Source organism: Triticum aestivum, chromosome 5B (assembly GCF_018294505.1).
Source record: "Triticum aestivum cultivar Chinese Spring chromosome 5B, IWGSC CS RefSeq v2.1, whole genome shotgun sequence".
NCBI lineage: Eukaryota > Viridiplantae > Streptophyta > Magnoliopsida > Poales > Poaceae > Triticum > Triticum aestivum.
In genome coordinates, this window is record NC_057807.1 from 681,879,089 (window position 1) to 681,894,071 (window position 14,983).

The following is a 14,983-nucleotide window of genomic DNA, read 5'->3' on the forward strand; positions in this document are numbered from 1 at the left end:
GTTGATTAATAGATCGGAAGTTTTGCTCAGAATAAATCAAGCTTATATACATGAGCACACCAGCACGTCGTCGCATCCTATGCTTCTTTTCGTCGGTTGAAACTAGATCACCCCCACGATATGTAAGTTCAAGGCTTCCACACAAACTGGCAACAATCCAGTGTGTGCTTAACTGCATTATATGTATTCGTCTCGCAGTAATCTTAGGGCGAAATCCTTGTGTACTCCTTAGCTTGAGAGAAGAGATTTAGGGCTCATTTGAGTCAAAGGATTTCATAGGAATTTTGGAGGATTGGAATCCTTAGAAAAATTTCTTGCATTGATCGTTTGATTCATAGGAAATCCTATAGGTTTTTCCTAAGAATTTCTTTGTACTACTTACCATAGGATATCTAGCATCCACTCAAACCTCTTTTAAAGAATTATTTGTTTTCCTATGATGCAATCAACAAACCAAAATCCTGCAGGAGTGAGATGAGCATGACATTAACTGTTGGGATCCAGACCTCCTACTCACACATGTTGAAAAGACTTGCTATAAGATTAATGATAGCTGGGAGTACATATCATGCAAACTTGACTAGTGGATGACATTGTGGGCGGTGACTGCTCCGACTTCTCCGAACGGCTCAATACCCGCAAATGAAGACTTCACGACAGGGGCGGGCTATGTGTTTCATGGCTACATGGAGTGTTGAGAAGCTTATTTGTTATGAACTTATATATACGCTAGCTCCGTAGTTGGTCTACGCTCCCCAGGTTGAAGGACCATGATATAGGCTATGTCTCTTCGCTTGGAGCAAGTGGTCTAGGAGATATTCAGCAACCATGAATGGCAATCTAGTCTACGCATTGGCTAATAAATGTTTTCCCTTTTATGCTCTACTATTCGTATACGATACTTTTCTTTTTACCTTTTGCATGTAGAGGCCGGGGCCTAAACTCCTACAGTATTTTCGGATAAAATGTATGTCATGTGAGAATTGAATAATAGATCAACAAAGCTTCAACCCCTACACATGTATCTTTCGTGTCTACTGCATTGCATGTGTTCTCACCGGACGCTTTGCTGTTTTTTAATACAAAATTACTAAATTTTAGTCGACTAAGACTTAACCAAGTATCAGTCGATGCTATATTCATGAAATCTTACACGAAGATTCGTGCAATTTTTTCTTTCTTTTTTATATGTTATGTCAACTGAATGGGACTTGGTTAAGTCTCGACTGAGATCTAGCCACGCCCTTTTTAATATTATCTTCGAAGTTTGACAAAGCTAGCCAGCATGGCTTTTTATCTTCTTCTTTTTCTTGGCGTGGAAGCTAAGCAGCACAGCATTTTAGATTTACTAGCAAAAATGCCCGTGCGTTGCAACGGGAGAGAAGATTCAATTATGCTCACTAAATTGAATTTTTTGGTATAAGCATCTGGTCTCATGCTGATTTTGGTTGTATTAGTAGTGCCCTTTTTCCATTATACAACAAATCCCCTCAAAACAAAAGTAAAACACACCAATTTCACAGTTGCGTTTATGTTTGATCCTGTATAGATGCGCTAGTATTTCATGATGATGTCACACCTCACACCACATCTGAAAATTCAGAATTGTACATCCAAACCAATAGAGCACTTCTCACAGTGGAGATTCTTTCTCCTTGAGTCGGCAAATTCAGAAATGACATAGAATTGACTGGGAACCCATAAGGAAAAATGTGCTGGCCCTAGTATTTATTCATATAAGGTTAGTTTTGCCTTGGTATTTATATCCATATAAGGTAGGGAGACAACATATGTAACACATAAAACAATGTATAGATGGGTTTTAACCCAACGACTGCAAGTATGTATGTAAACTGTAAAGTGCGAAGTTTCATGTACACTTGCTGCGGCTGGGCGTTAGGAAGAGCATCAGTGCGCTCGTGAAGGTTTTAGTTTTATGTAATGACAATACAGAAAATGTAAGGTTTGTCGCCTTGAGGATGACTCTGTGTTATCACCTTGTATGAAAAAATGAATGAAAGGAAAACAAATATTAGACAGATTGTTTTGCCTGGATCAACCCTGTAAATTATACCATCACAAAAGGATAGCATACTGCTTTGAAGATTTCTCCATTACATTTAAGTATGCTTTAGCTTCTTCCTAGATGTTTTTGAAGGTGGATTGTTGGACTTAAAACTTTCACTGTACATTGATCATGCCCAAATAAGCACAAACAGCCTAAACATGAGACTGGTGTCAGTGCATTGAGCAATGAATTCAATCACCGAAGATTAAGACAGCGTGTCATCCATACCCAAAAATCTAATAGCATGGTTAAGACATACAGACCTATTCAACCTATCCTTGACATATTCATTTATTCAAAATTGAGACTCAATGTTGTGCAAACTCGAGACTTTGAATATTCAGGATGCAGAATGGAGTGCAGAGATGAAATCCTAGAATAGAAACTGCATGTATACATGAGGACGGACGTGAACAAGACTTAATCTGTTTGTTGTTCATCCACATATAACATAAAAAGATCTATGGCATCATCTCAGTTGAGAATGTGGTGTGAATGTAAGTTTCAGGGAGGTTGCGCTAACCTTCACATGAGTTATTATTAAGATGTGGAGGGGTGATACACCGAAGAAACGCTCCGTGGTTCTGTGCCACAACAAAAATGCAGGGATCTCATAAATCTTGTTTATCTGGGTAGACAATATGTGTAAAATAGTTATCTCCAGATTTAGCAATTGGAGTGACATCCAGCAAAATCTCATGATAATACAAGAGAACATAAGGTGCAGCGGAGTAGAGTAGATCACCCATTTATGAAAAGAAATCCATGTCAAACTTTAATAACCTTTACATGGTTTTTGAGTCACTGATTAGTCGCCGACTAATCACCGACTAATCGCTAAGTCGTTTTCCAAAAATCAGGGCGACTCGCGACTATACAGCGACTTAGGGCGGCTATACAGCGACTTTCGTCGACTATACGCTGAGCCGCAGGGCTCGCGGCGACTCGCCAAGTCGCGACTCAAAAACCTTGAACCTTTATAGACGTGACATGTCTCTGAGGGGAGCAGCTAAAATGAAGATTAGAGGACACCCAGTGTTAAATAGACAGTAACCACACTTAAGAAAAAGTTACTAACAGACCTCAAACAATCACACTGGAAACTGTGAATCACTCAGTTTTAAAATCCGTGGAAAATACGTTTATTTTATCCCAATAAGACAGTTTCAAACATGTGTAGAAATTACTGCTAATGTGTGCAAGCTAGATGTCAACTCTTGGCACCATAGTTGGTCGTGCATGGTAAGTAGAAATTTCTAGGCTTCAGTTGTAGCAGCAGCACTAATAGTCCTATGTGCAAATAATCAGAAAACATAATATTGGAACAACCGCATATCACAGAATGGCTTTCATGGTGAACTGACCAAAAGATGATGATGTAGATCTTGCGGATGGCCGTTCACCGCAGATCCAGTACTTCATTATCCCAGCCGCCGCGAGCACTGGGCACGCGCACTACTGCCTGCCACGTGCTGCTAGACCCATAGCCTGCAGGCCACATTGCTGTCGCCACCACCCCTGAGGCTTGACTTTGCCCTGTCCTGTTAATGATGTCCAGACCGCAGCTCCTAGATATTTGGGTCTGAATGTGACGGCGATATGCATCATTGTGATCTCCTGCTTATAGCTTTCAGTGAACTCGGTGGGCTTGGCATTGGGGATGCAATTATGCTGAGCCACGTCTCATAATGGAAACATGATAATCCTCAAATTCTTTCTATATCGAAATAGATATATTGATGCCAAACGAAATTCTGCACTTGGTTAAAACTGATAGACAACATCCTGTTCTTGCTCTACTTTTAAAAGATTATAATTCAAAAAAAATCAGTACCATTGGAAATCTTATGACAAAGACTGCAGTATTCATGTTGGGGACATGTATAAATTACAAACCAATTAGTCCCAGTTCTGAATTTAAACCTCTGCCTTTATTTCCAAAATACCAGCTGCATCTATTGTGTGTGATTTCTTCCTGTCTACACATCAAACTATCATCTTACTTACTGTATTATATACTCCCTCTATCTCAGTATATATCTCGACCAAAAAATCTTATACTTTGAGACAAAGGGAGTAGATGTTACCTTTGAAACGTAGCTGGCCAGTTTGACTTCAACTTGAGAGCTCGGATGAATTTCTTCTGAGTGATTGTCTGCTCCTTCGTTTGGCCAAGCGCACATCAGCCTGATTCAGCGCCCTCTAGGAGACAGCAAAAAGTTAAATCAGTTTCTTTAAGGAAAAGTAAAACCGGTTCTGGATTGCCGAGCATGTACAAATTGGAAAGAAAAAAGGCTCTGAATCTGCATCTCGGCACAACACTTCACACCCTTCACCCCAGCAGAGAACCAAGTCTGAAGGTCCTCTGGATTCTATTACATCATGCATTCGCCCATGACATATGCATCTCTGTGGACTTTGATTTCTGATTCTACCTGCAACCAGAGTGTTTTCTCTCTAAAAAAAGCAACCAAAGTGTACACAATAAGCTTCAGTTCGTACATGTAGCAGAAAGGCAGGGAACATATGTGCTCAGCTGTGTTCAACCAGATGAGGGGAGCATGGGTCTCCACGCCTTGATCCGGCCAGAAGGAGGCGCTGTTGCCGCCGACGGAACAGGTTGTGCTCAGAGAGGGTTGAGAGGGGTTAGGCGTCTAGATCGGGCTGAGGTAAGGGAGGGGGCGGTGAGGATGGTGGTCGTAGATGGCGGGTGAGGGGGAAGGGGAGATCGAACTTCCATCGGCCGCCTCCGTGCAGGCTAGGCGAGTCGGGTGGCAGGATGGCCTGCCGCCGGTGCCAAGAGAGTGAAGCCGTGGGGGCGAGGCGAGCGCAGGCGTGCGGGTGGGAGGATGCAGGCGACCCCTTTTTCTTACCCTGGCGAGGCAGGAGCCAGCCGGCGGCACGCGGTGAGGCGGTGCTGGGCGGGGCGGGGAAGGAGGTGAGAGGCAGGAGGCGGCCGGCGGCGCGTGGGGCGTCGCAGGAGGTTGGTGGGGCGGGGCGGAGCGCCGGGAGGCAGAACGTGCCTGCGTTTTTTCGAGAAATTGGATCTTTTGCCCTACTTTACTTCTTCATTGGATAATTTGCCCCCCCTGAGAGGCTACCAGGTGGGGCCCGGGGCCACTGTCATTGAGACAATCAAAGGGCAAATCATCCAACCCCTTGTAAAGTGGGGCAACTCATCCAATCCCCCGTTTTTTCCCTTCATACCGGTTCGCTTTGGACGGCAGGTTGATTCCCGGAAAGATAAAGGGGTTTTCTGTAAAATTGCTAACGACGGACGACCAGAAGCATTAGCTGCTTTATTAGTACTAGCACAAAGGCCCGTGCGTTGCTACGGGTGACAGTGCAGTTAAACGAATGGCTTCTTGAGGATAGAAAGCATGGATAGTATCATGAGGTGACACTAAGACCTACAATTATTCAACCACCGGTAGGGTAGGCTCATCAATCTGTCTTGTTTCAGTTTGATATGTTGATGTCCAACAGCAGAACTTTAGTTCAGGGATTGTTCGGATCTCCTTCAACTCCGTGCTTCACCAACTACGTGGATCAGAGGCCTCTCATAGTATAATTTGGTGAAGTTGCCGAAGCTTGGCTTTGTGAAGTCGAATCACATAGCTTAATATATTTACGACGAGAATTGCATCGCCAAGTGGCATATCTTAGTTCTGAATTCCCCTTCTGATGAACCCAGTCGAAGCGCTATTCATGACGCCGCCATTGTTCCCTTCTCACAAGCTCGCCATCGCCAAACCACCAACCCTCCACCTCACTCTATTTAGCTCACCACCACGCCATTGCCTCCCTCTCCTACCGACATCCTCCTCCCTTCATCACCCTCTTCCACATCATTGGCCCCCTCCCCAGCGTCGCCCTCTTCCCCGACACAGACCACCTCCCCGCCATCGGCCTATGCTATGCTCATGATCAACCCCTCAAGCAACAGAAGTTGACCAACACGTCCAAAACGGTGCAGCTCCTCCACAGGTGTTGGAGCACCGTGCTGAAGCTTCAATATTTTCGGACATTTCAGAATAGGCTTATATGTATGTTGCCGTCCAATGAAATATTTTAGCAATGTTAACTTAGCTAGAAATATAGTATATCTGCTTTGGTAATAGCTCATCTAAATAAATGATGTTTTTCATTGGTATACTCTGCACGCAATCTTTCATCAACCTCCCACACATTGATATAAAATCACTGCCATTTGACATTCAATCATCAATTGTAATGAAACTTTTTATTCTACTTTTTGCTGGCTCTACAGGGAATATCAAGGTCACGGCTACCAGATTTTTAGTTAACATAATGTTACAATAAAGAAATTTAAGGATATGTTACAAACTTCGGTGTCACTACATTTACAATCCATATGATAAAAAATAGTGGCTCGTAGCTCGTACATGTACAATATTCATGTTAGAAGGTCCAGCACACTTTCCTGCTTCATCCTTACTACAGTTAAGAGAATTGGCATACAATGTGTTATCCTTGCAATATGAGAGGCAAAGTACAAACCCACAACAGTATTTCAAGTAGGCATAAGAGAGAATATATTGCATTACTTCTATAAGGCTGCTCCCAGTGCTCCACCCTGGACGGATGCTAAGCCTGCCATGTAAGCAGAAAACTGATGTAACATCTTAATCAAGGAGGAGAGAGAATCGTTTGGTAACCCCACGGAGAAACTATACCAGCGCAGGTACCTAGGAGAAAACAGAGTTAATACGATCCCGTGCGCTGAACCGAGCCGTCGCCCCAACTCCCCTATGCGCAGCCCCATCCGCCGCTTCTTCCTCGCCCCGCGCCGTCGCCCTGGTGCAGCACTTTGCCCTCGGTCTGCAGCGCTGCCTCGCCTCTGATTGTCGCCCGGAGCCGCTATCCCATCCCCGGTTTTAGCTTGCATCATTGACCATCGCCCGGAGAAGGTCGCAGCAGCACCACCGGCTCCTCCGGCAAGTCGCCACCTGGTAAATGGTAAGGGCAAGCCTGCATTGCGAAAGTCCATCGATTCTGTGTTTGATATAAACTGTAGTCGTCCATTGATTACATTTTTTCACAAGTCAAGTCCATCGGTTCCGAGTTTCTTGCCAAATTCTCATAAACTACAGTATGTCGATTTCTTTTAAATATCATGCCCATCTAATTTGAGTGTTGGTGAAAGACTGCTGCATATATATAAGTCTGTCACAATCTTTTTTACAGAATCAAACTGAGTTGAGTCCAGTTTAGAGTTAACAAAAAAATTCAAAGAAACTACAGTCCATCAAATTATTTTGCCCACCAAACGTTTAGCTTCAGTTCAGTTTTTATAGAATGAATACAACCCTATATTTTGTAGAACCAAACTGAGTTCAGTTCAGCCCCAACTGAGTTCAGTTCAGTTTAAAACCAAAAGCAATTTTAAGGTATTGCTATCTAGTCATATAGATTGTCAAGCAGCAAGTTTTTGACACAATCAAACTGAATTTTATTGATCTTATAGGAATGCACAAGGATGTATTGATCTGAAACCAATGATTGGATCAGATGAGGCTATGTTGTATTGCAGATTTACAAGAAATTGGTTCAGACTGATAGAGTTCTGTTAGGATTTACAAAATTACTCTGTTTTAAGAAGCTGAAGCAAATTTGAGGTACTACTATCTAGTCATACACAAATTATCAGGCAACAACTATTTTGAAGGAATCAAACTGACTACTTCTATAAGAAACTTACTTGAAGTAGACACTTGAAGAAACATGTTTCCTGTAATCTAGGCACTTGAAGTAGGCAAGGACCTAAAATAAACTGAATATGAAGCTCTGCAATTCCCTCACTGGTCCTGACACATTGGATCCTTCGCCATCCTGGGTTCAGGGGCTCATTCTTTCCAAGAAATTACAAAATCGTCTTGCTTCAGTTGCTTGTTAGCTGGCATACCATGTGTCATCTCATTCCAACAAACACTGGAGGACAAATAAACATAGTCCTGGTCTAGTTGAATTGGTTTCTAAAAAGGAAAATCATAATATTACAAATTACAAGTTGTCCAAATAGAAAGATCAGTTTAATTTGACGATTTGACAGAGAGTTACAATACTGAAGAAACTGGGATTTCCAAAGCCAACTGGCACCAAATAATAAAGCCAAATCAGGTTATACATCCACTTCTTTCTGTTATGGAAAATCTATGCATTCTGCAAAACACTAAAATAACTACAGAATTTGCACAATTAGAAACAGCAAGCTTGTGATACACTAATCAGATTATCCCTATGGAGCTCAAACTTGTAATAAGAAATACTGGACTGGTGCAGACTGCAGTAACCATCTAGTTTTGTCAATCATTACTCCAAGATCGAAATGTGATAATCATAACATAAGTTTGCTTCATAGAAAAATTGAAATATCTGCATGTACTCTGGTGATAGCTATACTCGTTCCTAAGATAACTAACATGTATTTTGACAAACTGATGAGTATTTTTATTCATTTTTTTGTGATCGGATCGTCCATTGAGCAGGTAGGCAGAGGCATATATAGGCTTTGTAACGCTGGCCTAATGTAATGTAAAGATAGAGGTGCCAACTGTTAGTCACCTGCGAAAGAACCTGTGTTCATTAGAGCCTGGACTCCTCTTTTCCCAACCTCTGTAGCCAATTCAGGTTGGAAAATTCATGAAAAATTCTTCAGTCATCATCTGCATGAGTTTGCATCTGTATGTATACATACTGTCATGGTGTAACTCCTCTCTCAGTGCATAAGAGAATGAATTTCAGAAAAGGGCCATTTGGCAATGACTCATGTGAGTTGTGTTCAAGCCACTTGACCAATGCTGCAGCTAAAGCATGTCTAGAGAAAGTAACCATGCAGAGATATAGGTTACACAGAAAAAAAATCAAGCCAAAATTTTAAGATGAAACATGGTAAGCAGGATGAGACTTTCTTCAAATTTCTTCCCTTAGGGGGCTTACCAGTTTTTTGCCGTAGCAGCCTACTACCATGACTCATGGTATCAGGAAAATTTCAGTCCCACTAAGGTGCAAACAAAGTATTCGCACAACTGGCACAAAGAAGATCACAAGATGGAAAAGGTGATCATCATTATAGATAAAAAATAGGATGGTGAATAAAATAATTCTTTCTCCTCAATCTGACATGAGTACACCCAAATAGTTACATAATTTTCCTGCTTTCCGTACTACCTATATAATTAGATTTGCTTAAGGGTGTAGAAATTAAAAAACCAATATAAAGTAAACTGACATTGTTCTAACCTTGCAAATTGAGGTGCATCAATAAGAAAACTGAAACTTGTTACCCTGTCGCTTGCACAAGTAGCAGGCTTCCTAGGTTTGAATCACTCCAAGAAATCAATGGGTAAATTTCAGCCGCTGCTCTGTTCTGCTCATTGTGCGGGAGGGCGAAGTGGTTAATACACCGACATAGGGACGGATTACATCGCAAATTCGACAGCCAACAATAACAGGGCCACATCTCTGAAGAAAAACACATCCACGATGTGATCTTTACTCACTTATAGCCACTGGAGAAAGTAGATGGAGAGCGTCATCACCATCACAGACGCAGGGTTCATCCCCAGCACCGGTGGAGCTTTGTCCAGGCGGCAGAGGTGACGACCCGGGGTTCATCTCCATCTCACACAACCAAGTGTCTACCAGCGGGCGGCATGCCCTGTCGAGCTGGCCCCGGTACTCCGTCAAGGCTACTATTAGTGCAGTAGCAGGTCGCCGCGCATTCCTACTCGCTTGCTTCATGCCCCTGTATCGCTTCTCGGTGCAGTATACTTGCCGCCTACTCGCCGTCGCTGTTTGCACCCTGCACACACACACACACACACACACACACACACACACACACACCAATTAACATATATGCATACACAAAAGCAGCCACACACCGCATCCTCTACAGACCCAGGACAACATCTTCTACACACCCTGCATTGACGACGTAGCACGATAGCAGTATAGAAAACAATTCTATAGTCAAATTTCATCAAACACTATGTTTGCCTAGGGGGAGTGGGATCCAGGGGCCGGCGAGTAGGGGAGGTATACCGGGCGGCAAGTAGGAGGAGTGCGTTGTCGAGGGGGCTGGGCGCCGTCTTCAGCGGGGCTGTGGGACGGACGCCGATGAGCAGCTCGTCCGTGCTCCGTGCATGTCCGACGAGCAGCTCGTTCGTCCTCCCCGCATGGACAACGAGCAGCTCCGCGAGATCCGGCGGATTCTCCCGATCTCGTCCAGATTCGGCAACGGTGGAGCGAGGACGGGCACCGAGGAGAGGATGGACGGGGGCGCGGCGGTGGAGGGATGGGTCGAGGCGGCTAGCATAGGGATGGGGCGCGCGGCGCCGAGCAGAGGGACGGGGGCGCGGCGGTGGAGGGATGGGGCGCGGCGGCGGAGGTAACCCTTGTGTTCTCGTACGGGCTGTGGTGGCAGGGTTTTTTTTGCAAAAAAACGAAACGTTATCCACACTTTAAGTAGGACTGCGGGTCAATTTATCAGAAACGGGGGTACTGTTTTGCAAAAAAGCCCGATCACGGACGACCAGAAGCAATCGCTGGTTTATTAGTAGGTAGAGAGGTAGAGATTAGATTAGATTTATTTTGCTGGTTCAAGCACCAAAGATGGAGCCTAACAATCTATCGCCAGTGGCTGTCACCAAAGGTCGTCCTCCTTGTGGGTATGTATGACGCAGTCGGACCTGGGGCACGACACGCAGATGAGCACGTAGCCTTCCTCCTGCAGCCTGCCGTGGAGGAGCGAGCCGTCCGCCCGGTGGACCGTGCCGGCCTCAACCTTGCCGGCGCATTTGTAGCACGCCCCGGCGCGGCACGCGCACGGCAGCTCCACGCCGGCGCTCTCGGCCGTGTCGAGGATGTAGGCGTCGTCCGGCGCCTCGAGCTCGTACTCCCGCCCTCCCGGGGTCACCAGCTTCAACATGTAGACGGCCGCCGCGGAGACGTCCAGCTTGCAGCGGGAGGACCTAATAAGGACGCTCGGAACCTGCAGCAGCGCGCCTCCTCGGCCGGCGAAGCCTAGAGACGACGGACGGCGAGGGCTCGTGGCCGCTCTGCGGGAGGCACCGGCTGTTGAAATGATGTGCTGGAGCGCGCGGGCCGAGGTTGCAAACGTGCTGGTTGACATTTCCCTTGCGGTTCCTGTCGTGGTGGAGTGGGCTGTGGGTGGCGGCGGCGGCGGTCACCTTTAATAGGCGGAAGCGTCACGACGACGGCGTGAGCCCAGGTGTTGGGTTGTTTTCGTTAGGATCCAATGGTTTCTGTTAGGATCCGGACCTAGGCGGAGAAGCTTCATCGGCGACCTCCGGCGCAAGCGCAGCGCAGCAGCCTTGGACACGGCCTATACACGGCCAACTTGGTGTGTATTCATGTCTGTGCACGCTAAAACTTGTACTATTACTCAAGTAGTAGAAATGGTACCATCTGAATTACAAAGATCAACTATCTCTGTATTTCCTTGAAAAGGCTTATGACAAAGTGAACTGGGATTCTCTTTTCCATATATTCTAAAAAGAAAGGATTTAATGAGACCTGGATGAACTGGTTTGAGGTAGTGGTTAAGGGAAGGACACCTAACATCCAGAGGTAAAAGCACCGGGGGTCCATAAACTTCCGCGGTCGGTGATGATTTAGTCCATGAACTTGTAAGAAGTTGACTCCACCATCCACTAACTTGCAGCTCCGGTAAAAAAAACACCCAATCAGGCACGGCCACTTGGCACAAGAGATTTTCAGAGACACCCCTCTCACGTCTGTAATTTATGTGCCCCTGCGCGAGCCCAGCAAGAGTAAAAACGGGCACCGTGAGAAGTACAAGTTAATGATGTAGTTGAGAGAAAATTTGGGAGTTTCAAAGGTGTGAGGCAAAGAGCACTACTCTCCCCTTTCCTTCTTTAACATTGATGCTAACTGTTTGCAAAGGATAGTTCAACACGCTCATAATGGCGGTCAAATTGTTGGTTTAAATGCTCTAAAAATATTGGTTTAAATCCTCATCTGATTGATAAAGGGATGGCCGTTTTTTCAATATGTTTATGACACAATATTGTTCATTTAATATGATATTAAAGGCTAGGAATTTAAAACTGCTTCTATACCAGTTTGAGCAAATGTCGGGTTTAAAAAACAATTTTAAAAAAGTGAGGCTTTGATATAAAGTGAAGCCAATGTATGTTGATATTTTTCAACTATCAATTGGGGTATTGGCCTATCAGATATTTAGGTGTGCGTGTGGGTGGTAGCAGGTTGCATGTGATTGGCTGGGTACGTAATGAGGAAAATGTACGAAAGATTGGATGGCTAGGAATCTGATGTACTCCCTCCGTCCCATAATATAAGAGCGTTTTTGACACTAATGTAGTATCAAAAACGCTCTTATATTATGGGACGGAGGGTAGTGTCAAAAACGTTTTTATATTATGGGACGGAGGGAGTACAAAAGATTGGATGGCTAGGAATCTGGAACTCTAACCCTTGGTTGTAGAGTAACCAGCACCAAAGCATGCATAACTAGCATACTAGTCTATCACTTTTCTATGTACACCAGTCTATCACCAAGGGTTAGAGTGATAGATCTATTAAAATATTTTTATTTTTGGCACGGAAGTGGTACCAGGAAAAAGAATACCACATGATGTGATGGTCTATTATATCACTTGTATGTAGACCAAAGAAAAAAAGGGGGCTTGGCATTCATAACATGGAAAGTTTAATATCAACCTATTATAGTGGTGGTGGAATCTAGAAAATGAAGAAGTATTATGGCAGGAAATGGTTAGAAAGAAATATTTAATTCAACATGGTATTTGCCAGATTAGTAGTTATGTGGATTCACCATAGATTGGGACGACCAGTGGGTATTCGAAGATCCTTTGGGCTTAAATAGACTAAGCTCGTTGCCAAAAAGTGGAGCTCATATTATCCACCTTGACCCCCACCTTTTTATAATCCTTCCTCCATATATATCGTTATATAAGATAAGTCTCATAACAGCCTCATTCACGTCCAGTCGCCGCTATGGTCACATCAATGCGTTATGGCTCGGACCCTCTTAGCAGTTGGATCCTTTGGGAAGCCATAGTCACTAGTGCAGAACCGGCCTTTAGTGCCGGTTCGTAACGGCCTTTAGTGCCGGTTCGGCAACCGGCACTAAAGAGTGGGGACTAAAGCCCCCCCCCTCCCTTTAGTATCGGTTCATCACGAACCAGCGCTAAAGTGCCACCACGTGACACGAGTTAGGCCCGGGTGCGTGTAGGACATTAGTACCGGTTGGTAACACCAACCGGTACTAAATGTTTGGGTGTTTTTTTTATTTTTTCCTTTAATTTTGTGTTTTCAATTTAATTTAGTGATTGTTTTACATTATAATGAGTTGTTAAATCATTAGGTGAAAGTACCGCATATTAGTTTCGACTGGATGCATTCCTATAGCTATATACTAGCTAAGTGATCAAGAGTATATGCCATATATCCATATTATACTTGATCACCTAATTAGGTGATCAAGTATAATATATATGGATATGGCATATACTTGATTACCGCTATCTAATCACCACCAACACTAGCTTAAATAAGAAACATTCACTTGTACCAGAAGCAAAAATATCATCGAGTTCAAAATATGATGGTCATGATATTATAAGCGTTCATAACACCACAAAAGCAAATTACTCTTTGAGATTAAGTTCAAGACGAAGAACACGGACTTGAGAGGACAAGTACTAAGAGCATGAAACTAGCTAAATCACTCATGCTGCTCTCTCTCAGGTAAAATAGCATAGAACATGTATAGCTCTCCTGATTCATCATACTGGAGCATGTAGATGATCCTGTCTCCTAATTGTCGGATGCGCTTCTCATTGCTGCCCCCTAGTACTTCTCTGCGATCGTTAACAATTTTCCTCCAATCTTTCACTATTAAGCATATTCATCACTTCTAGAAATCCTGAATAAACTCATGTGCAATGTAGGATATCTTGGCCGTAAGCTAACAATTGACATGCGACCTTTAGTCTCGATCTCCTGAGGCACAACTGCCATCGGGAGTCCCTGTTGAAGAACATCATATAGTACTTAATTAATACACTTAGCAATGAAAGTTTAGCAAAAAAATTATGTATGCAAAAGATGCACTGAGGACAAATAGTAAAAATATTACCATCATTCCTAAATAGATGTGACCGTAGTTCAATACGATCACTATTGGCCGCACGTTTTGAGTACTAATATTTCTAAGTGCAGGAAGAAAATTTGTCTTGACAGTATGAAGATCTTCAAGCCATGAAACATAATGACTTATCTCCTCGTAGTTTAGTTCAGCTCCGGGACAGTAGTAGGTCCTGTCTACCAAGCACCGGACATGTTTGCTTGAATGGAAATAAGCTGTCAATAGAAATTAGTTGTCAATTATTTTTGAATAAGCAATATCAAAGACAAAAATATAGTTGAGAAAACTCACATAATGGTAGAACTGGAGGCGTCTGCACATCGACCCAAATGTCTCTATTACCTTCAATATCATCTTTGGGACGAATATCAAAGGTGATAACCATATCAGGCTCAAATGGATAAGCTTTGCATAGTGCTTGCCAATTTTTGCATTCAAAATAGGTGTACGTGTTTGCATTGTATACTTTGACGTTGAAAGTATATCCATGCTCAGTTTTCAGGTAACTCTCTTTACCTCCATAGTTTCCATAGCATTGAAACATATCTTATCCAAGACAAAAAATCTTGCATGGCAGGGGATGCGCTAGTAGAATAGTGAAAATTAAAAATTATAAATTGAAGCAAATGAAGCATATATAAGTCATGCTTAATTACGAAAACAGACTTGTCGTTGTGACTTACGGTATCGAATTCGAAGGTCTCATCCAGCTTGAT

The 14,983-nt window shown here is 43.6% G+C and overlaps 1 protein-coding gene and 1 long non-coding RNA gene across 9 annotated transcripts; both read right to left on the minus strand.

Annotated features, from left to right (window-relative positions):
- Window positions 1-1,720: 1,720 nt before the first annotated feature.
- LOC123117629 (uncharacterized) lies at window positions 1,721-5,100 on the minus strand. Of its 3 annotated transcripts, XR_006457444.1 has the most exons (4): window positions 4,616-5,100; window positions 3,433-4,525; window positions 2,592-2,652; window positions 1,721-1,997 (listed from the first exon to the last, which is right to left on the minus strand). It is a non-coding gene; the product is annotated as an uncharacterized lncRNA (long non-coding RNA). The 3 variants fall into 3 exon arrangements; XR_006457443.1 differs by having other exon boundaries at window positions 3,433-5,100; XR_006457445.1 differs by having other exon boundaries at window positions 2,592-2,696; window positions 3,433-5,100.
- A 1,344-nt stretch (window positions 5,101-6,444) lies between these two features.
- On the minus strand, window positions 6,445-11,238 carry LOC123114182 (ferredoxin, root R-B1). 6 transcript variants are annotated; one of them, XR_006456445.1, is made up of 4 exons: window positions 10,136-10,532; window positions 9,592-9,893; window positions 7,791-9,458; window positions 6,445-7,060 (listed from the first exon to the last, which is right to left on the minus strand). XR_006456445.1 is itself a non-coding variant. In XM_044535566.1 (3 exons), exon 1 carries the CDS (start codon window positions 11,223-11,225, stop codon window positions 10,737-10,739), a length of 489 nt encoding a protein of 162 aa, XP_044391501.1. In that variant the 5' UTR covers window positions 11,226-11,238; the 3' UTR covers window positions 6,445-9,458; window positions 9,592-9,893; window positions 10,136-10,736. The 6 variants fall into 6 exon arrangements, 1 of the variants encoding a protein (XP_044391501.1); XR_006456447.1 differs by having other exon boundaries at window positions 6,445-8,020; window positions 8,654-9,458; window positions 10,136-10,531; XR_006456443.1 differs by having other exon boundaries at window positions 6,445-8,064; window positions 8,654-9,458; window positions 10,136-10,531.
- Between the last annotated feature and the right edge of the window lie 3,745 nt (window positions 11,239-14,983).

Coding starts and splice junctions, on each gene's coding strand:
- LOC123114182 (XM_044535566.1), bottom strand. CDS start 11,225: ATGTCAACCAGCACGTTTGCAACCTCGGCCCGCGCGCTCCAGCACATC.